This window comes from Cyrtonyx montezumae, unplaced genomic scaffold, assembly GCF_038088225.1.
Source record: "Cyrtonyx montezumae isolate F1298 unplaced genomic scaffold, pur_monq_1.0 scaffold_8, whole genome shotgun sequence".
NCBI lineage: Eukaryota > Metazoa > Chordata > Aves > Galliformes > Odontophoridae > Cyrtonyx > Cyrtonyx montezumae.
This window is the reverse complement of record NW_027072089.1, coordinates 69,337,014-69,360,135: the sequence shown is the minus strand read 5'-3', so window position 1 is coordinate 69,360,135 and position 23,122 is coordinate 69,337,014. Positions and strand designations below refer to the sequence as shown.

At 38.6% G+C, this 23,122-nt stretch overlaps 1 protein-coding gene across 2 annotated transcripts in view; it reads left to right on the top strand.

Moving 5' to 3' along the window:
* The window catches only part of ANKH (ANKH inorganic pyrophosphate transport regulator), a 97,891-nt gene extending 75,347 nt beyond the window's left edge, over positions 1-22,544 (top strand). For both annotated transcript variants that reach the window (XM_065753168.1, XM_065753169.1), the window contains exons 8-12: positions 2,088-2,183; positions 18,832-18,961; positions 19,833-19,956; positions 20,564-20,663; positions 21,904-22,544. In XM_065753168.1, the coding sequence (XP_065609240.1) occupies positions 2,088-2,183; positions 18,832-18,961; positions 19,833-19,956; positions 20,564-20,663; positions 21,904-22,020 (567 nt within the window). In that variant the 3' untranslated portion in view covers positions 22,021-22,544. The remainder of the gene's footprint in view (positions 1-2,087; positions 2,184-18,831; positions 18,962-19,832; positions 19,957-20,563; positions 20,664-21,903) is intronic.
* The last annotated feature ends 578 nt before the right edge of the window (positions 22,545-23,122 follow it).

The window sequence follows — 23,122 nt, the reverse complement described above, 5'->3', positions numbered from 1 at the left end:
GTTGACAGCATTTTCTTTTGTCAGTTACTAAACAAGCTTGTGACACCAGAAGCACGCTGAATTATCTTAACTGACTGATGTGGTTTGGGATCCAGAAAGTATGCCTCTCTTCAGTGCCTATACTGGAGAAGTCAGACTTTTGTCTTCAAAAGAAATGGGTTACTTCTGTTCATATATGTAAGAGCTGCAGTCATGGTTCTGTTTGCAGAACATCCTCGTGGCCTAGCAGTTAACCTCAAGTTAAGGATTGCTACTGATGTGCTAAAACGAAACAGGAATATCCTGATTCTGTGTTCTTTGTTGATTTACAATTATAGAATTATAGAATTGTATGAGTTGGAAGGGACCCTTAAAGGTCATCTGGTCCTACTCCCTCACAATGAACAGGAACATTCACAGCTAGATTAGACTGCTCAGAGCTCCATCCAACCTGAAAATATATGGTGATAATGTCATTATTCATAAAGGACTGTGCCACCTGATCCAGAGCAATGACAGTGACTATGACATGATTTGTGAATGCTATTTAACTGATAAGTAGATGGGAATGGACACTTTTTACTCTATAATGTTTGTGCTTTGATTCAAGAGCTAAGCAGTGTGCAAGAGATGGGAATAAAGAGTGTGTGGGCAGGAGTTACGGTAAAGGGCACAATAAAATAAGGGCAGTGTTAGCAGCAGCGACGTAGGAAAAAATGAGAGCTCTTTCTCCTTCATCACAGCCCGTTATCATGGTTGGATTTGTCTGTCATTTTAGCCCTGTGAGAAAGTTGAGCCATGCAGCATTTTGTTTAAACTGTGATGAGTGATGTAAAGAAGGCCCATCCTCACATATGTGGAAACCAACAATAACAAAATATTCTTCAAAAACACAAGTAATTAAGATATACTCAAAAAAAGTTTTACAGAAGGGTTTCATGACCTGTACCCCAAAAGGACAGGCTTGAGGGTAGCTTCCTGCTTTGGAGATTGTGCTCAAGTTTCCAAGTAGGTATTTAGTTGATACAGTAAGGGTGTCAGCGTGTCATCACTGTACTGATTGCTACAAAAATTTGTTAATAGCAAAATTCCATCAACTACTCAAATGTGTGTATAACAGTGTACCCTTCACAGAGCTCATGTTCATTTTGTTCATTCCCAAGATGTGCCTGTACCAGTTCCTAATTCTCTTACAAGTAACTTCAGTAAGGCAAGATGACCATGTGGCAGGTACTGATGCTCTACTTGAGATACACAAGGATGAATAGGTGTGGTACTACATCTCACTACACCATTCTTACCAGTTTGGTAACAGGAGTGTATCTCAAACAGCCCAAGGGTAAATGCAGTACATGGTCCAACACCCTATTGCTATAGCGTTCCTACTGGTGCCCTGCTTTTGATATCTCTTCCTGTTCTTTCACAGATCATTTACTTTGCTTTAATGTGCTCCCTGAGGGCAGTTTCAAATCTTCAGCTCCATTTGGTGCATTAGGCATTTGGGGGAGGGTTTTTGTTGTTTTAAGCAAAACTTCTCTGCTGTGTGTACTTGAGTACGGAGCTCAACATGGGTTCAAGGTGGAACATCTAATAGTCCTAATTAGGGTCTGTTCGTTAAACTGCATTAGCAAAGCCAGCTGTTCCAGGAGCTTTGTTTATATTACCTCCTTGGTTAATTGGACCACTAAGGGTACTTGCAAGCATATATATGGATTTGGTATTGCTCTGGAGTGAAAGGGAATAGAATCCCATTTTTCCTGTGAAAACCTGCTACAAATTTTAAACTAAGTAAAAAATAAATAAATCACATGGAGTTTTCATAGAAAGATTTACCATTCTTTTTTAAAGCTGAATGTGTTAAAAACGACTTACTCTTTAGAAAACCAGGGGTATTACTCAGCCCTCAGTGACCATAGGAAGAGTTACTGTCAGTTTAAGCAGAAAATATTCTGTGGTGCTGCACAATAAAGCTCTAGACTGAAAGGCAAGCAAAAAAAAAAAAGACATACGTGCAGACAGACAGTTGCAATACAATGACCCTGGGTCCTGTCAGCTTCTCAGTAGTCTGGAGTCAAGCTAATGCTTATTATGTCTTTCTCTCACCCTAGAATAACCCCAGCAATAAACTAGTGAACACCAATAGCACCGTCACAGCGACACATATCAAGAAGTTCACTTTCGTTTGCATGGCTTTGTCCTTAACGGTAAGAAACCTTTGTTCAACTGTCTGGCTTTCATCTAAACGAGGAACTTTTCTCCTATACCTAGTGTTAAAAGCACTACTAGTTTAAAATAACAATGTGCCTTTTATTATTAAGTGTGATGCTTTTCTCTGGAAGTGATCGTAATACTGGGGTACTAAGAAAATCAGCATTGATTTACATGGGGTAGATATTTTAAGGCCTAGAGTTATTTTGTTTAATTCTTCTCACTACTTTCCATTTCAAGTCAGCTGCCACATTCACGATGTCAGAGATTTGCTTTTTTCCTCTTTTTTTTTTTAATGAACAAAATATCTGATAACTATCTCATCAGCAAAATGAAAAAATAAATTTGTCTCATACGGTATGGATTGACAGCTGTCCTCTGGCTTTCAAAATTGACTGTGAATAATGTGAAAAGCAGCATATGTTGAAACTGCCATAGCTATTCCCTGCTGCCTCACAGGGCACTAGTCATCCATGCTAGGGCTACTTGCATATAAGTTGACTAGCAAATGAGCTAACAAGGGTAACAAGGGTGCTGACACTAATGAAAGGATCAGAAGTCATGTCTATGCTGGGGCGAATTTCAAAGACTGACAGCTGAATTTTGTAGTTTGCTAGGTTTGTGTGAGTGATTGTACTCCATCTAGTGAGATTCATTCTGATATTACAGTTAGAAGTATCTACCTTCACATTAAAAAAGCATAAAGGGAGATGAAATCCACAGCAAGAAGTCAAGGCCTGGATACTTTAGGGAATATTTATCAGATTTTTCATTTAAGTCCTCTTCAAAACTCCCATTAGATTTTTATTGCTTTATAACAAAAATAATCAAACAATTGAAAGTTACTATCACAGCTATTTTTTTTAATCTACTCAATTTTGCTCATGCTCTTAAAAATATCAACTTATCAGGTAGGTTGAACTATGGTATTCTATTACTTAAATCTGCAATGTGCTTTACTGCTACATATTTGCAATATTAGACATGGGAAATCAGAGGCTGGTTGGGATTTTATATTAATTCATCTGTGCAGCCTGCAGTTGGGCACAGGTACAGCAAACTGCTAAATTACTGCAGATGCTGTGAGAGTGCCAGAGGAAGCCCTTGCCTGCTGCCAGTGTGTTGTAGATTGTTGTGGAATTTAAGAGATGGGAAAATCACCTGAGATGGCTATTGAGCTTTCCTCTGAACAATGACCAGTGGGGGGATGCTTTTTCATCTTAAATGAGAAGGAACACAAATACAAGTATCTGCAGATCGTAAGTCTGGGTTGTGTTTAGGCTTAAGGATGAAGTTTTGTTCAACCTGCAGCATTTTCAGATGACCAATGTGTACACATTCACACATTACATCCTTAGGATAAATATTTCTGCACAAGTCTTTTTAGCAACAAAATGATAATAATGGAACAAAAATCACACAGAATAAATGGGTGGGTATAATGAAAATAATAGAATAGATGGTAGCCATGGTACTAGGCCCCAGTCAAGCCACCACCTTTTCAGTTTGCCTTGACTTGTGAACTTTCCATGACAGTCATAAGCAGATTTGAGGTCCACTCATGGTGGTGTCCTCTATAGAAGATCCCTTGAGATCTGTTGGTGTTTCCAGAGATCACAAAGAAAAAGATCACAAAGGAAAAGCTTTCTTCTTTATACATTTTTTTGAGAATACTATTTCAATTTGAAAGCCTTCTCTGAACTGATTATTTTCTTGAGTCTTCTGGGCACTTAACCTACTTGTATTTTGGTAGCTTCTCGTATCACCAGTACCACTTGCTGCAAAGTAACCTTTAATCAGTGCTTTTATTGTATAACATTACAGGGTACTTTTTCAAAATTTCTCCTTAATAATCATAGAATCACATAATTGTTTGAGTTGGAAGGGACCTTTAAAGGTCATCTAGTCTAACTCCCCTGCAATGAACAGAGACACCTACAGCTCGATCACATTACTCAGAGCCCTGTCCAGCCTTGACCTTGAGTGTATCCAAGAACGAGGCATCCACTACCTCTCTGGGCAACCTCTTCCAGTCCCTTATATCCAATGTAAATATCCCATCTTGCAGTTTGAAGCCATTTCCCCTTGTCCTCTCACAGCAGATCGTGCTAAACAGTTTGTCCCTTTCTTTCCTTCAGCCCCTTTTTAGATACTGAAAGGCCTTTCTGAAGCCTTCTCCAGGCTGAAAAGCCCAGGCTTTCTCAGCCTGTCCTTTTAGGGTAGGTGTTCTATCCCTTGGATCATTATTGTAGCCCCACTCTGGAAGCACTCCAGTAGGTCTCAAGGGCAGTCTTTTCATAAGCTCATCCTGAGAGATTTGTCCTCATTGGCATTCCAGAAACACTTTTGAGGTCCACAGCTTTTTCTGTCCTGTCTCTATTTTTGCCTACTAGTGATAAATTCTTAGGATTGCTTGTCTGTAGACAGAGAGGAAAAATAGACACATGAGCTCTAAAGACTGTGTTTGATTCAAGGGCCAGAAGTCACAAATGCTTCAGCACGTCATGCTCAGTGGAGCTATGAGTTAAGTTACCATGTAACATAGGCTGTAAGGAACTGGACTTGAAATTTCCTTCTGTTGCAGCTAGATCAGATGACCACTGTAGCTGAGCTCCCATGACCGTCAGTAATTTTGTATTCCTGACAAGACTATTGTAATGGAGAGCAATAAACTACTGGCATGACTGTTGGTAACATCCTGTGCTTTGGAATTAAAGGGAAAATGGGAAACAAGCTTCTAGGTTGTTCAAGAAGTCAAAACAAGACAAACATTTAGGTGTTATATGAATCCATTCTTCACTTGATGATCTATAGAAGGTTTCCAGAAGATGGAGAGATAAAAGATCCATTAACCATTGCTGTAGACAAACTTTTAATGTGAGCAGCAATCATGTTCAAAGGTGTTTGCCCAGTGTAAAACCCTATGAAGCCTCCCAGTCATTGAAGACTTATTTCATAGACTTGGAAAAAAAATATACCATCTCCTTTTACAGACCAGTCATGCCTGCACAAGACATAGTACTAACAAAGCAAATGAATTATTTAATCCTTGTCAGTGACACTGTTGGTCCAAAGTATAATAGAATGCATAGTTCTATTAAGAAACAGAACTTTGGTTTTGTTTTAAAAATATTCATAGGATTTGAAAGGCTGCACTTGAGCCTGGACAGCATGCAGAAGTGTCACTTGTCTTGTGATTTTGAAGTTCTTGGCTGGTGTTAAAGCTGCCTTTTCAAAAAATGGAAAAAAAGTCTAGATATGCCATTTTATTTAAAGGCTGGAAATAGAAATCATTGGATTAACCATATGTAAAAGAGCTGATACAATTAATTATACTGATGTGGTTTTAGTTGTAAGTGAGCAACAGTCATAATTTGTGCAGCTGTGTAATTGAATGTACAATCTATATAGCAGAGGGGAGGGACTCAGCTGAAGCATCTTGCCCATAAAACTGAGTAGTCCTGATTTTAGAAAACAAGACATACTTGATAATTTACTCTTGGCTTGAGGAGTGTGGATAATGCTGCTTGTATTTATTATTTCATCATCATAAGACACTTCAGCAAAAATGCTTTTGTCTATAAATGAGATATTGTTCCAAATGCCAGTCTTGTTGCCATTGCTAGATAAGGCTGATGAAGAACTGAACATTCTGGTTCAACGCTAGACCTGTTTAGATGACCTTAGAAGTCAGCCACTGTACAGTTATAATCTATGTGAAGACATGGGCCCCTGAGGATGAAAACTTTCTCTACACATCCTACTACACATCCTGCAGTTTTGAGATGTATCAGTCTAAGAACAGTGCAGAGATCTCCAAATCATTTTTCCAAGTTCTGAATTACTGCACTTTTCCATTGCAGAAAAACTATGTTCTGTGGAGGAGAGCATTCCCTTGTGAGATGTGCCTAGAGGAGCAGGCTATGTGACGAGTGAGCTATTTAAGGCAACTCTGGCTTACACAGCAGTAGTAACAGCAAATGGACTCGTCTTCAGCAGGGGTTTTTCTCAGAATAGCATCTTTGAACTCAGACATGACAGTGCATAATTCAGGGGTTTTCCAGGGTCGCCTGAAGCCTGAGCTGATGCCACATAACTTTCTCTTTTTTTCTGTTTTTCCTTTAAATCTGTCCTTGTTTCACAGTTGAACTCTGTCAAAGTAGGTTGCTGTCAGTTTTCCTGAATGGTATAGGCTGCCAGTTGTGTTTGTTGTTTAGCTTTTTTAACACCAGAAAAGAGGTCATCATTTCTTAGAGTGTTTGCTAGTGGACTACACTGTTCAGTTCAGCTTCCTCTTCAAGCAGCCTCAGCTGGGACAGACCATGCGCTTTAAGGATACATTTTCAAACAACATATTTTATTAGCTGTGTGATTTCTATTAAATAAGATGTGTGCAAGAACATATTTCCAGTTGCATCTTCAGATTTTTGAGCACTCTATGTATCACCAGTTTTCTCTTACTAGTGCCAAGTGTGGCGGGCTGAATGCACCATACCATGTTCAGTGTCTTCACCAACTTAGTTCATTGGAGAATTGCTGAGCAGTTTTAATGTTTGTTCTATTAGAAACAGCTCAAAGCTCTTTACAGCTTAGGCATGATAGCACCAGTACTATTGTAAAAGTGATGTCAGTGCTGCTTTACATCTTTTTTAATGGACAAACAGTTACAGTCAAACAGGAAAAGTAGCAGTTTTCAGAAATAATTAGGTTGATTAAAGTTAGGAGACCCTTAGGAAGAAAAACAAACAGGCAGCTCTCTGGTGCTCACAACTGGTAGCACAGCAGCATAAACTGCTGTTCATCTTGTATCATAAAGGGCATGCAATTATGAATACATATCAAGGATATGTAATTGTATATAATGTAATTATATTCAAGTATGTGTATTTTTATATCACACCATAGCCATCAGAGGTCTTAAAGTGCAACATGTAACATTTTTGCACATGCACCTCCAATATCTCCTCTACCCATGGACAGAAAAGAGGGACAGACCTCCAGGGACCACAGGGTTTTTAACTGGTATTGAAGGGACTCTATCAGAGCCTTGAAACAGCTACAGGATTTCTTTTGCTAGGGCCCTGTGATGGGATAACTCAGTTTCAGTTGTGTCGAGGGAAAGAGGAAAGTCTTTGTCCCATTTGATGCCTGTTTACTATGGGTTGTCCCATCAACTTCCAGTCATCATCTTCTTGATTATCTCCTATAATTAAGCAACAAGCACTCAGGAGACAAGAAGAAAAGCCTAATAAAGAACAAGGAAGCCATAAGAAAAATAAAGTGTGAAATACAGGACTTAGCAGGTGCTGCCTTCTGTCTGTCTCTTAATTCAGTAAGATTTAGAGACAATTGCTGTGGAAATAGCAATGTTTCATTCAGGCTGAAAATTCTTGTCTGTTTAGAAGGTAACTCCAGATGCCTAACCCTTTGCACTCTGCTTTGGATTTATTATGCCAGTTCAGGAACTGTGAAGTGGCAAATGGATGCCATGTGCTGACTCCACAGTCTTTTTATCAGCAGGGCTCCACCAGCCAGTAAAATGCAGGCACTGGCAGATAAAGTTGGAACTCGTATGAGTGAAGACAGAACATTCATACCCGCCCGGTATATCACTGCATTAGTATTTCTTTACTGATATATTCCCACCCTGATGCCATGCAGCTACCTGATATTTTTTACTCATTAGCTGTTTAATTTCCAAATGAATTCCCATCCATTAGTCCCACAGCTAAACTTTTCCTTTCAGGTACACCAAGGACTACTCAAGGCCCTTTTTTTATGTCAAATCTTCAATCTATCATTAACAAATAAACCATTTCATATCACTTTATGCATTGACCTATTAGCTAATTTTCCACATTATGGAGTAGGACTCTCATAGATGTACAACACTGTTTTCCAGCTGCACTGTCCTGCTAAACTGAAACATAAAGCAATTGCTGATAAAGGATAGGAATTAAGGATATGTGCATCTCTGCAGCAAGACTGATTGCTCTTGTATGAGGTACCCTTAGTTTGTGTTAGTAATAGTGTGAATTATGTTTGCATATTGAGAAACACCAAGGAGCATGTTAATGTTTCACTCCTGAAACCTTCTGAAGGAAGAAGAGGGATATCCACAGTGCAATACAGCTGCACTGCAGTTCCCTGCAGTACGAATCTCTTGCAATTTGATGTCTGGAATCCAACACAGACTGACATTTAGCCACTGTGAATGCATTGAATGAGTCATGATACCTACAGAACCAATACATGCTTCCCTTTCTTGCCATCTTTGGAGATGAAACACCTGACAGATCTTATTTCAAGGCTGAGAGACAGTAAATTGCATTCAGAACCTGATGAGATTAGTTTAATTTTTAGCTGCCTCAAGCAGCTTCATTGAACCCAGAGGGTGTAAAAAGAAGTATTTGAAAGTAGAATTTTCCACAAGCAGTATAAATGTGAACGTACTTTCCACAAAGTAAATAAATAAATAAATAAATTCAATTTCCAGGGAAAATAGGGTCCATTACCACTATTTTTTTTTTTTTTTTTATATCACTGTTAGACTGTCAGGTACCGAGACGAAATGGAAATGCCAGAATTTCTGCCCTCAGCTTCACCCATTTTAGCAGACAGAATGACAAAGTTTCCATGTTCACAAGTGATGAGGTTTGGTAAAGATCAACTTCGAGTTAAGCAAAGTGATTTGTGAATTCTGATCAATTCAATAGGCTGTCAGGGCTCTTACTCCATTCTTTCTTCGTCTTTCTGACACAAAAGTCTTTTCAACAAATAACTGCCTCATCCCCATGGTTTCAGGTGCTGTAAAGGTGTACAAGGAAAAACAAGGGCTTCTGTTTCTATTTCCTTGTGACTTGTGCCATAGTTTCATTCTATAATTGACAGAGCATTGCTACCTGAGAAAATTGACCAGTTATTACAACATCTGCTGTTTTCATAGTAATATAGATTCCAGGCTACTAATGCTGGTTTTCCAGTTGACAAGCTGAAGAAAGCATTTTCAGAACAAAATGACCATTTCTGAGGTGCTTGTTTTAGGCATTCCTCTTTCTTAGTTCTTTACACCTATCCTGTACGCTGTGCTGAAACCATCCCTCTGGCCCATCTCCACTCTTGTATAGATGACTGATATTAGACACTCAGAAGATGGTTCACCAAGGCGAAGTGGGGAAATGGGAAATGTGTCAGGAAGGAAGATATGAGGGAAGATATTTAATATTAATGAGAGATCCAAACACATAGTCTTTCTGTAGTGAAGATGAAAGAGCATCTGAGAGCTGAACAAGTAATTCCAAATGGATCAAAATTGACAAAGCCTCATTTATATCATGAATTTATGAGTCATGTTAGAGGGAGCTGCATCACAGTCTGCTAAGAAAATGCAGTAATTAAACTCCCTTGGCCTCATCCTCTCTGCAAAAAGGGAATGGAATAAGACACCCAGTTGTAAACCTTATTAATCTCTTCTGTCTTGAGGGTTTGACTGCTGCAGTGTTTCTGCCTCACTAAAAGAAACAGGTTAGCCATATCAAGGAAGATGGGAAGACAGGAGTCACTGAGGTGATTTCTTTGTGTGATTGTCTGTGTCCATTGTACTCCACTCAAACTATAACATCGCACTGCTCAAAGCCACTGTAGAAATGAAAAATGTGAATTCTAGAAAAGGATGTTCTGAGGTGTTTGTGTTGTAATAAACATGGCCTGGGACATGAGCAAGAGTTTTTCAGTATTATAATTGTACTATAATTTATAAATGGAAAAATACTTAAAAGCCAACTTTCTTAAAGTGGGTTGCATCACTGTGTTAACAGGGACAAGTGTTCGGTGCTTTCTAAAGCTGAGCAAGAGTATGTGAGCAAGAGTTTTTTTCTGTTTTTTAAGGAATTTGAGTTTGACTACAGATAGTTTGAAGGATAATAGAAACTTCTAAATGCATCACACAACATCAAATCATGCTCTCATATTGCCTATCCTCATTCCCCTTGCACAAAATCTATAGCGACAGTACTTCGTAGCACATCATCCTGTTTGTCCAGATTAAAACAGTAGTTCATCCTCTCCTGTCTATTAAAACAGTAGTTCATCCTATCCTGTCATGCTTATAACTCTCCTCAGCAGGAGATTTTCCCTAAATATCTTTTTTTCTCCTTATGAGAGTTATTAATTTCCCCTTATAGTGCTGAATAGCCACTACAGTGTTTCCCTCCATTCCATATAGTTGTTTTCCTGTATTTTATTGCTTGCTTTCAAGAGTATCTTCTTGTATCAAAGCAAGGCTTAGCCATGGTTAGTGACTGGCTTTAAGGAAGATTTCAAACTTTATTTTCTTATGAACTGAAGCGCTGCACAGTATTATTTAACTTTCTATATAGTTTTTGTTTTACTACCACTAATATATACCTGCAACTTCCAGTGGGATAAAAAGCAGCCAAAAGTGTAAGCCGGTGAGGGGACCACTATGTTCAAGGTTCATTTGTTTTGTCCTGTCTTTTATTGGCTGTCTTCCTCTTATGTCTCTGCATTGCCTTATTACCAAAGGCTGCAACAGGGCCTTATTGAAGTCACAGGATAATAGAACCAGGGCAGTATAAACCACAGGAAGAAATGTGACAGTGAGAAGCAGTTCCCTCTCAGAGGACACAGGCCCAGCTGCTGACAGTGCCAGTGTCTGAATTTCACTGGGTGACTGAGTTCATTGTCATTATCTCTAATGAGTATACAACGAAGAGCAATAAAAAAAGAGGAATAGATTTCCTCCACACTCCCTTGACTTATTTTATCAATGGCTTCATTACAGCCTCATTATACTGAGGAGCTATCATGTAGCCGATCTAGGAATTTTACATTAAAAAAAAAACAAGCATTAAATTTGAAGACTAAATCTACATTCTTTACTATCAGCTATTAGATGGATGCCAAGGACAGCTTTTAAAATAATACATCTAGTGAATGACCTTGTTTTCACTGCTTTGATTTTTTTTTTGCCCATCTTGGAACTCCCAGATTTTTTTATCTTCAGACTGCTGGAACAAATATAACCATTTGGAAATGAAGTATTGGCAGAAATACTGGCTGAAGATTTTTACCTCTTCAAGGTCAGGCTTACTTCCTGCTTCAGTAAAGATTATTTCAGACATGGATGGAAGTATTCCTGCCTGTTCAGGAAGATTTGGACCACCAGAGGTTGACTTTATAAAATCCTCATGAGTGAGCCCAGGGCCTTCTCCCATCTGTGGAACTGCACTGAGCCTTTGTTCCAGAACAAAGGATTTCTGTTTGGTGCAGTGAGGTGGAGACTGATGTCTCCTTCATGATTGTTCAGGTTTCACACAAAGAGTCTATTCTCACAAATGACTGCAGCAAGCAGAAAAGGAAGGGTGAAAAATCTTCCCTGAAGCATGTTTCTGCTCAGGAACTGCAGTCATGATAGGAAACAGCAAGTGCTGCAGAAAACTTAAGACATAAGAAAATGACTAAATTGTGAAATTGAAAATACTACCCAAGTACTTTGAGCAGCAGATGGGGGAGAAGTATCTGTGGCATCATGCTAATGCTATCAGATAGTCGATCTGTCATGCAGCTGCTGAACTGAGGTTTTTTTCTGAAGAATGGTGTGCACCATCACTCTGAATTTTAAGGGAAGTTGGGGAAGGCAGGGAGAGACTTAAATCTGTACAAACCAATAATGTCAGAAGATGTGAAGTCACAGTTTTCCTGCAGGCAGGCTCTAGATTCTTTTACTCCCCCTACTGCTTGACAAATTTTATGGCAACTATTTTCATCTTTAAACCACCCTACACAGAAAAGAAGGTTCACAGATATCTGTACTGACTTGCTTGTGCCTGAGGGATAATTTCTGTAAGAGAATGTCCTGGTAATTCAAGTCAGTACTATTATGATAAAGAGCTTTCAAATGCAAGTGTGCCCTGACATTTTTACTGCACACAGATCTGGGGCTTTATGCTTCACAGGATCACAGGATTAGTCAGGTTGGAAGGTCCTCTAGAGTTCATCTGGTCCAGCGTCTGGCTCGGAGCAGAGTCAGATGTGAGGTGAGGGCAGGTTTTTCTTGGAGCTTTACCAGGTCTGGTCTTGAAAACTTTACACAAGAAAAGGACTGACTTTTAATCCATTTCAAAGTTACAGGACACAGGAGCTTTGTCCTTTGTCCTTAGTACACTGTGCTAAACTTCAACAGCACACAGTGGGAAACTTAAGTACTTTTCTTTGGGCTGATCAAGCTTTCTTCATCTTAAAAGATTTTTCAGAAATTCCTCAAAACTGCTAACACTGGGGTAGCTGGTTAGAAACTGCTTTCTGATGTGATATGCAAAAAAGATAGGATTCTGCAAGTCTCTTCTGGTAGGGGCCAGGATTTGGCATGCAGCAAGCTCCCAGAGCATGACAGCAATGCTGACCTTTGCTCTCACACCATACAACAGAGAATCCCACAAAGTTTCCAAATAACTTTGACAGTTAATAGTAGTGTGCTTTTAAATAAAAAAGAATAGAGAAAATATTAATCTCAAAAGGCAAAAAGTTATCTCCCTTGATTAATTTCATCTTATACTTGCATTTCAACAAGGAATAATACCACAGTGATAAGGCATTTTTTTGTTGTTTGGTCCACAGTAAAACCTGTGTTTGTGTAAACTGATGTATGGTTGGGTCTCCTTCTTCCACAAGAGCCCTGTTGAACATTTTTCATGTTGTTTGACTACCTGAGAGATTGCACAGTGCAATGAATGCTTCAGGAGGTACTAGGAAATTGTTTTTACACTGAATAAAGCTATACAACAGAATACACATTCCAATCATAGTCTGAAAAGAAGCGTGACTAATTAATAGTAACTATTTCCATAGTTTCAGTACCAGTAGTTAACAATACACAACTTTGTAATAGATAATAGATAGAAGTAAGCGGTATTTTTTTAACAGTAAGATGCTAGAGTAAGTTTAAGAAAAATCCCAGTGCACAGAAATTTAGAGGACTCAATTTTCGAGGTCCTTCAATAAAGGTATATATATAATGGTCATAGAAACTCAGGTGTGGTTTCTCTCCATCCCCAACATCTTGCAGAATACATCTTTTCAACATTGTCGTATCAATGCAAGCTGCAAGAAGACAAGTGTCTACAGGAATAGGTCATCCTGTGTTATAAGCCTTGAAAGGAGGCAGAACTATGGAAGATCTGCTTGTGTGGGAATGACAGAGTGATTTCTGGCAGTTCAGGAGATCAGACAGTGTAGAATTCAGGTTACATTTATTTTGTATAATTCTTTTTTACACATTTCATAAGGGAAAAATCATGCAGTATTCCTTCATATTACTAGAAATTATTAACTTAACTGGTACCGTCTCAAATATCCGAGGGGTAAATCAAAGCTGATATATGTAATAAAGCCCTAAAGAGGCTTAGAGAGGTCACGAACAAGGCATTGGTTAAGTTAGTTAAGATGCAGCCTTCAGTACACACACAGAACAGTAGTTTGAGGGTTAAAGACCCTTCTTGGACAGCCACACTTTTGAAAACATATCAAGTTCAAAAAGTGATAGGAAACATCTGCTCAGTTGTTTTGCAGTGGAAAATTATGAACTGCATTTCAACACAGAAGGCCCTTTTGCAGGTTCACTGTTCCACCCACTTGGTTAAATCCCCATGGTTAAATCTGTTACACCAATCTGGAGTGAGACTGGCTTATGTCTAACCCATTTTTAAAAACATTCATTTTAGATTTCATAGCCTCTGTCTCAGGAACAGTCATGTCTTTGTCATCAGTGTTTTTCTAACTGGAGGTTGCAGTGAAGTTGAAGAGTGCTGTACCATTGTTCATAGCTCACCAGCATACTCTTTAATCCTTATATTTAACCATGAATGTCCCAAGAGAAGCAGAGTTTTCCATAAGTGCTTAAAAGCAAATCAATGTGGCACCCTGCAGATTGCTCTACACGAGACAATAGACTTTGTTTGCATAATGTGTTATCATGCATGATGTAGCAGGTCTCTGAGGTCTAGCAATCCCTGTCAACAAGCAGAATAAATGGGAAGAGCTTCCAGGAGATTAAGAGCCTTTGAAGAGGCCAAATGCTGATAGTTCTGGAAAACCAGAGAACTCATGTGTGCAGCATCTGACGCAAAGTTTCATGAGAACAGTCTTTGACAAGCATTTGTGAAAGTCAAATGCATGCAGTATACTTAATATGAGATTAAGAAGAAGTTTGAGCACTACCATTTGGATACTTTCATGGCTGTGATAACAGTTTGGTGGGTTCTGTCAGGCTTGTTGACAACAACAGTTTTCAATGCATCTTCTTTCAGCATGCCTGGACATAGAATTTGCTAGCTGAGAAAAACATACAAGTAAGTGCAGGTACTTGCTGAGAGCATCTCAGTCACAAGTGAAGGGTTTGGGGTGGGGTATTTTTAATGCACAATTGGATTGCAAAAGGAAAGCACTAGTATTAGATATTTTTTATGCACAGAATAGTGCTGCATGGGGTAATGGTGCAACACCGTTCACAGTGCTTCTACAAGTGCCTTCTCTAAGTGAGGAATGCCCAAATCTGTAGCTGCCAGCATCCCAGACTGTGCACTGGGGAAAGGGCATCTCTTATTCTGCTCTTTTTGTTCTCTTTGTGCCCTTTCCTTAGGCATATCTGTGCAACATTGATCAGGGAGACAGCACTAATCTAGTTGGAGCTTTGATCTGATCCAGTACAGCCATTCTCACACAGCTGTAAGTTGCCATATTTAATAGCATCTTTCAAATTACACTACACCAGATCAGTTAAAGACACATTACCTAATTGCATAACCCTTCACCTAACTTCAGGTGATTAAAACATCTTCAGAAGTACTCAGGCCAGTGTTCATACAGAGATAACACTGTAATAAATACTACCTTATTTATTCAGACCTCCATATTCTCTGTAGTATTTCACTCTTCTGCCTCTTATCTCCTTTTCCTTATTTTTGAAGTGCTGATCGCTTAACAACTGAAGCACTATTTAAGCGACAAAAGGCTTCAGTATCATCCTGCACTCATACCATACAAGAGAAAAATCAAGTTAGCTGAGTTGCTAGAATTTCGGAAGAAAAATCCTTACTTTCAAAGCATTAAAATGCTCAACTGTGGAATTCTTAAGTATGATATTCTTTACTGTTTGCAGGCATTGTAATCAACTGCGATCTCAGCCCGAAGCTGCAGAGTGTACATGCACACATGCTGCTAGTCAGTGCTGAAGCTTTTACTGCACTATCTTCAGCTCTTGATTAGATTAAATGAAGCTATAACTGTAACCCTACCCAAGCCGATTTATTCTATTTTTAACATTGCAGGCATACACAGAGAAACATAGGGGAGAGGAGGGTCAGAGGAAAGTAAACAGAGTCTTTTACCTCCAAGAAAGACAGGAGACATACAGGGTGTAAATCTGTTCTCTGAAGTCTTTTCTGGCTTGAGCCCCAAGTTGTTACCACTTTTTCTTCCAGTAGGTCCCATCTCCAAGTGGGTGTGCCACACTTTTTCACTGAACTGTGTGCATCATCTGCTTTGCACCTATCTTCTCTGCTCTCCTTTCCCATTACTATTCACTCATTACCAATATAATCACAATTCTCAGCATTAGAAAAAGCTGAGACTCATGTATTTTCTGCATACCGTACACATAGCCAAGATGCCTTTCTGTTTCATGTGTTTAATGTTACTGTTTTCCTGAAGCAGGGATTTTTTGCACTATATTTTGAGTTTGTCTTTGATATAATCAAGAAACTTCTTAAACTGAGAGCATTCTAGAAATAAAACTACAGAGAGCTTATGTGATGAAAAGCATTCATTTATTTTTGTGCAGCTTTGTATCCCTCTGGCAAAGAGAAAGTCATCTGTACGTAAGATGACACAGAGGAATCTCTTAGCAAAACTAAACATCAGTGTTGAAACCAAAAGACAAAAGCATGCCAAGACAGAAATAGGAGGCCCTTCCACTACCTCATTGCCTGAAACTGCTTATCCTTAAAGCTTAGCAATCACTGTGATCTTTATCTATCAGCTACTGTATAAGGAGTGCTCTTTGAAGCCATTTATCATCACTGACTGCCAATTGGAGGTGGGTCTGTAGTTTCCACAGCTGAGGAGGATACCTGTATGTCATCTGGGTGGTAGTCCTTACCCCTGATTTGCAAGCTGGCCTTTCTCTTGTCTGAGTTGGCTGGAGATTGAGTCTGTTCCTATCAAGGCTAGAATTAAACTTCAGCTTCAAAGAGAACATGGCTGAAAATAATTCTTAATTGCTTTTTTATACAAAGTCTTTCAGTGCAAGTAAGTATACTGCTCAGTAGGATGTACTGAGCAGTATCGGCAGCATAAAGGTAGTTGTTTTCAGAAAGCAGTAAGCTATAATTGAAGAATGGATGTGTTTGCATCTTATTTTGTTTACTGGACTTTGAAGATAGATTTGACAAAGTATTCTCGATACAGTTGCTTTGCAGTTAGCTTGTATAAATCACTGCAGTCTGCCTTGTCTGTGACACTTAAAGAATTTGCTCTGCCACTTTGTAGTAAGGTCTTTTCCAATGTTCATGATTCTATGAATACGCTGCAAGATGGCTTCAGAGTAATTGAGTAGAAAGTTCAATTGTGGGGAAAGAAACCTGTTACCTGGACTCAGAAATAAGGAAGAAAACTAGTTACTATTCTTCTGGCAGAAACACAAAAGGTTTTGCCACTGCATATGCTTTCAGAATGCAAGACCTGCCACAGTTCGCTTGGTGACAGTCCTTTAGAAACTTCTATGTGCTGGATGCATGTAAGCTCAATAGAAAGGACAATCTCTGGCACACAAGCAAAGAGCAGGAGTGAAATCTCAGCTGTCCTTGAGGTGGTAGGAGTTCAAAGTATGTCTTTGAAGCTGTTTGAACATGTATGGATGTGACACCTGGATAATAAGAAGAGCGACAGATACTATGATATTAACTTGTAGGTTGAAAAAGATAAAAGAATGCTTTGAGAGTCATAGAGAGCCATCAAATTTAACAGTGAATGTGCATATTTTACATGGTACACTGGCATTTTATGCTTCCAAGTTCTGCCCTCTTCAGTCAGCTTGCTTCCTTAATGTCTGCTCTTCTGGGAGAATAGCAGGAAGACATCACCTCTTTAATTGCAAAAACAGTTATACTTGAAGGGAGCTCTGGAGCACCTTCTTACAGAACAAAGTGCTGCAGAAGCTGTTAGTACCACCCTCTGGGGAGTGCCTTGAACCAAAGCTGGAACCTACCAGCTGTGAAGAGGCCCCTCAGTCCAGACTAAAGCACTGAGCCATTACTGACTAGAAGGTTGAATAGCATGTACTGTTGCTTTACCATTTGTTGTGGGCTTTTTTTGGAAGTTTTCCTTTCATGTATAGTCTAAGCAGCACCGTTCCTTAAATAACAAGACCCAGTGGATTTGTGGCCTGAAGGCACCATGTTTACAGGGCTATGGCTGCTGAACACTTTTGCCTTGCTGTCACAAGTATTACATACTAACAGCTCTAATAACAGCAATGTGTTTAGTCCTCTAATCTCAGATCTAGATCAAGTCTCTCAGTCTTCGAGTAGTTAAAATCTTTATTTACTAAAACATTTGATAATCTGTTTCAGGGAAATGGATGTCTTAAACAGAGCAAGCACTGTAAATATCAAGCTTCTTACTGTTTTTGTAAGAATTCAACTATTCAAGTACATTCATTTGCAGGCACCATAAAAAGAAAGTCCTTATATGTGTGTCAGCCTTGCTACGTGGGGAACCAGAAGAGCATGAATTGCTTCTGAAGCAATGCTTCATGCTTGTCATGTACATAGTCTGAGTTTTTGAATTCAAGCTGTGTATAAATACGCTGTACTTTAGAATCTTTCTGCATTTGAATTATTGAAAACATCATTAAATTGTTGTGAAAATATTGCTTTGAATGCACTTCTTAAAGCAAAACATTATCTTTATGAGATTTGCTTGCAAAGCTTTTTTCCATTGTTCCTGACTGACTAAAGAGAATGAGAATCTGTCTTCCACTTTATTGAGAACAGTAAGGTTGCTCATAACTTTTGTAGGGTTTGGCATCTTGAGTTGTTGAAGACATGAATTGGTAATGATTCAAGTGGCTCTCTGAAGAGCCTTTTAAAAACCCTACCTCAATTTCTTCCTGGTTACAGTCAGATTGAACCATAACATTCAGATATTTGGAAGCCAAGCACAGGAAACATGTATTGTTAAGCTTGTACATGTGTTATTTTTTCTATGACTGCTTCATAACCTGTTGAATCAGGACTGTTGCTTAACATGTACATTTTGTTGTATTCTTTCATTGGTCTACATCCAAAGAGATGGAAACCTTGGAGAATGTTTGAAGGAGGTGAATAGAGTTATCATAAAATATGTTTGTCTTAGTGGTGATGAAACTTTCATCCTTGCGTGCTACAGATCTGTTAACACTATAGAAAGGCAAGCTTTTTTTTTTACTTTGAATGCATCTTCTTCCTTCATTTAATACCAAAAATGCCAGTCAGTAGAGTAAATGTTTTAGATCAGGAGGTCCTAACTTTCATTGTGCCTGCTTCAGAAATGTAAACATTAATTTTGTTCTTTTGGCTTTCCTTCCAGCTCTGTTTTGTGATGTTTTGGACACCAAATGTGTCAGAGAAGATTTTAGTTGACATAATTGGAGTAGACTTCGCTTTTGCAGAGCTGTGTGTTGTTCCTTTGCGCATCTTCTCCTTTTTCCCAGTTCCAGGTAAGAACAAGAAAATAAAAACTATGTAATCTCAAAGCTAATCCAGCTTTGAGCTGTGGCCACAGAGCCAGACTTGGCTGTACATGTAAGAATGGTTAAGTGCATACCTAGCACAATAACACTGTTTTATCAAAGTCAGTGTAGATCAAGACTGTTTACATCAGTAGTCAAGATACAAGGGTTGCAGTAAGTCTGTCATTAGGCAGAGTTCTGGCTGACCTAATCAAGACCCGAATTCTGTCTATTGTAGTTGAACAAGAACACACACAAATATCATTAGCGATAAATGTGTGCATGTATTGTTCTTCTAACAAGGCTGCAATTAACTTTTGGTATAGCTTCTAGGACTTAACTGCACAGTGACACTGCCTCCAGTAGTCTCCCTTTCAGCAGCCAGTCTGAACGGCACTTTCAGATATCATCACATCATAAAAAACAGGATATGAGTTAATATCCCTATTCAGGAAAGAAGCTTGACAGCACTGTTCAGAATGTTTCCCCTCGAAATTTTCTAATGTCTGTAAACAAATGCTATGTGATGTAGTGTAGCACACATCAGAATTGAGCATCTAATAAAATGATTGTAAGAAAACAGTTCCCATGAAGAATGCTGGCTATTCTAAATATATATCCCACCTTATCCCAAATATTTATATACATATGCATATATATATATATACTTAACTCACGTTGTTTAAGCAATTTAAATTCATTTCTAGTAGGGTTTCCCAGTGTGCGGAGCTACCAGAAACAAGTTTCACCACGTGTTTTTCTGAACAGTGCTCTCTGCATTGCAAGATCTTCATACGAGATGACTGATGTTCACTACTTTTCCTTCCTTTTCCCCTTCCCTTCCTCTGTTCGTAAACAGTGACAGTCAGAGCACACCTGACTGGTTGGCTGATGACTCTAAAGAAGACATTTGTGCTGGCTCCCAGCTCAGTGCTGCGGATTATTGTCCTCATCACAAGTCTCATTGTTCTGCCTTACTTGGGGTAAGTTCCTCTGCTCTCCACAGAGATGATGTAATTGATTTATTTTCAATCTTGTTCCCTGAATGTGCTTAACCCAGAACATTTTCCCCAAATTCTAACTGTAATATAGACCCTAAATGGTTCTGATATCTAGAAAAGAAACATTTACAAGTTTACAAGTGTAACTTTGCTGCAGGCAGTCAAGATAATGATGTGCATTTTGGGAAAAAAAAAAAAGAAAAAATGCCAGAGAGGCAAAAATGTGTCCAATATGGAATTTATTTCCACCATGTTAAATGCACTGTTAAGAAAGATATCGGAAGAATATCCTCTTTAAAAAGTCAAATAATCTATTTTACAGCACCTGCACATGAGTTTAAATTCTGTATTCAGCTTTTCTTAGTTGTGAACTTGGTTCAGGATGTGTTTTGTTGTTTTTTTTTTTACTGAATACTGAAGTAAGTTAAGAAACAGAAAAGTCCTTTAAAATACCAGTTATTCTCTTTGCTAGTGCCTTTCTTTGAAGGGAATCCTAAAAACAGACTAGTTCTACATGCCAGTGGAAATATAATTATGCATTATGCATTGTCACACAACCATGACTGATTTTTTTGTGTGCTACCCACAGAGTTCATGGAGCCACCCTGGGAGTAGGATCCCTTCTAGCAGGGTTTGTGGGAGAATCCACTATGGTTGCAATAGCAGCCTGTTATGTCTATCGAAAACAGGTAAGAAGTAAGCTCTGGAGGATCTGGTGAAAGCAGATTTTAAGTCAGACTTGGAATGTATTCTTGAAATGTAACTCCCCAGCAGACCAACCTGTACTGGGTGCATAAGAAAACTGAAGACTTTGATCTCCGTCATGATTAATCTGTTATTTTTTCCTGACCACCAGCCTATAGACTTTGAGATGCCTATTCCTGGCCTGAGGTTTCACAATGTATATCTGTCTGTTTTAGACTGACCTTCTGATTGTTGGTACAGTAGTGTTTCTAGCCAGGGACATAGCATTTCATTTTTTTGCAGGTAGTAATAGTAATTACTGTGCCAAGCTAATTTATTCCCTTACCAGAATTAGCACGTAACAGACACCATCATCTCCACAGCCACTGTGACAGTGGCAGAGCCACCTAGTAGCTGTATTGATCAACTTGTTTTCACCTAAAGAGGTAATAAGTGCTCAGTATTTGAGAGCTGCAAATCATGAATTGCATGGACACCTTTAAAATACTGAAATTCTGATATGCCTAAACTCAGCTGAATCAGTAATACCTATGGGGGTATTTTTGTCAGTATTACAAGTGTTTTCAGTAAGACTAGTCAGCCTGCTGAGAAATGGATAATAAGGAACAGATGCTTCAATTTGTTTTTAGTGGGGCTGAATATTTCTTAGCTTTACTAATCCAGGACATCCTGGATGAATCATAGGACTCTTGAATGCCCTCCCGCTCATGTTATCCAAAAATACTTGAATATTACTAGGCTTTGGTTGGGGTGGGGGTTCACACTAGATCAGCAATACCAAGAAAAGCCAGAATGCTTGCATCTTAAAAATTACTGAAGTTTGACATTTGAGAAATTCAGCTTTCTCCTTAGAGCAACCTATCTCCTCAAATATTTTGTTTGCTTTTGTTTTTTATTTTCACAGTAAAAAGTCCATGGTGTAAAAGATTCCAGATGCTTTCTTCCCTCCAGTCACAGTGACGCCCATCTTGGGTATCCGTTAGCATTAGAGATGCATCTATTATTGCATTTATGTTAGAAAGGAGGAAGCTGAGTCCCAAAAGTTTATGGAAACCTTCCAAATTATGGCAGCATGCTAGTGTCGAGTCCTGAATATTGTAGCTCTTTATAATGTACCCTGACAAACATATTATTTCTACCTTGCTTCTCCCAGTGCCCAAAGTTTGTAGGACTGTGTTCACAAACAACATATTTGTATGTTCATGAGTGGTTGTTTCAATCTAGAAAAAGAAGCGGAACGAGAATGAAACATCTGCAGAAGGTGAAGACTCTGCAATGACCGACATGCCTCACACGGAGGAAATGACAGACATCGTAGAAATGAGAGAAGATAATGAATAAGAAATGGGATGCAATTGTTCTCTACAGGGACGATTGGAGTGACACTTCAGCATCTTGTCGTCTCTCATACTTTTTTGTTTGTTTGTTTTTATTTTTGTAATAAAGAGGCCTTGATTTAAAAGGTTTCAAATAAATTCTCTAGCATACTGAGTATGCTCACACTGATGAGGGACCTAAAAAGAGGTCTTTGCTTTTTCTTTTTCAATTGAATTTGTTTTCTCACTCCATGCAAACATAAAAGATACAATTGCATCACTGTAGAGTCTTCCTTACTTATGCATCCATCTTCTCTGGACAATCTGCATTTGTCAACCAAAGCCCTGCTGTGTGCGTGTGCCTGTGGGCACACACACGAGTGCCACTGGCTCAGTGCTACTGCCATAATCCTACTCCCTCCCCTCTTTCCTTTTCCTTCCTTTTCTTTATGAGAAATGTTAAGGAAAAGAAGTTTGGAATACAGAGCTTTATTTTACTTGCTTGAAAATGACTTTGCTACATAAACTAATATACTATGGTGAACTATATCTTTTTGTTTGGCCTCATCACTAGAGCTTATACTGCACAGGGTACAAGACAGGGAGGAACATGTGAGTCTCCATGTTCCTCTCTCCTGTTAAAAGTGTGTGGATGTGTATAAGCACACACAGAGACATACATGTATATATATATATTTATATATATGTATGCATATGTTCAATAAAATACACACAGGACAAGAACTCTGATTAGTTTTCATTCCATCTGAAAGACAGAAATTTTTTGAAAAATGTTAAGTGTTTAATTCAGAATCTTCTTGAATAGTTAAGCACCACCTCACATAGTTTTCTTTAGGAAAAACAAAAAACAAAAAACAAAAAACATGCACTTTCCTCTTGTGAAGAGGGTGATAGCAACTGATATAATTTGACTGTATTTGAATAAAAAAAAATAAAAATTGACAAGCTTTACCAAAGTTCTTGTCCACTGATTTAACTTTGATTTTTAGAGGTTGATTTACTCTGCTTTTATTTCTGGTGTCTATATATTGAAAGAAAAAAATATAGGTAACTTGTGCAGGATACCATGCTATGTCACATTACTACACACGGTTCCATGTAATTGT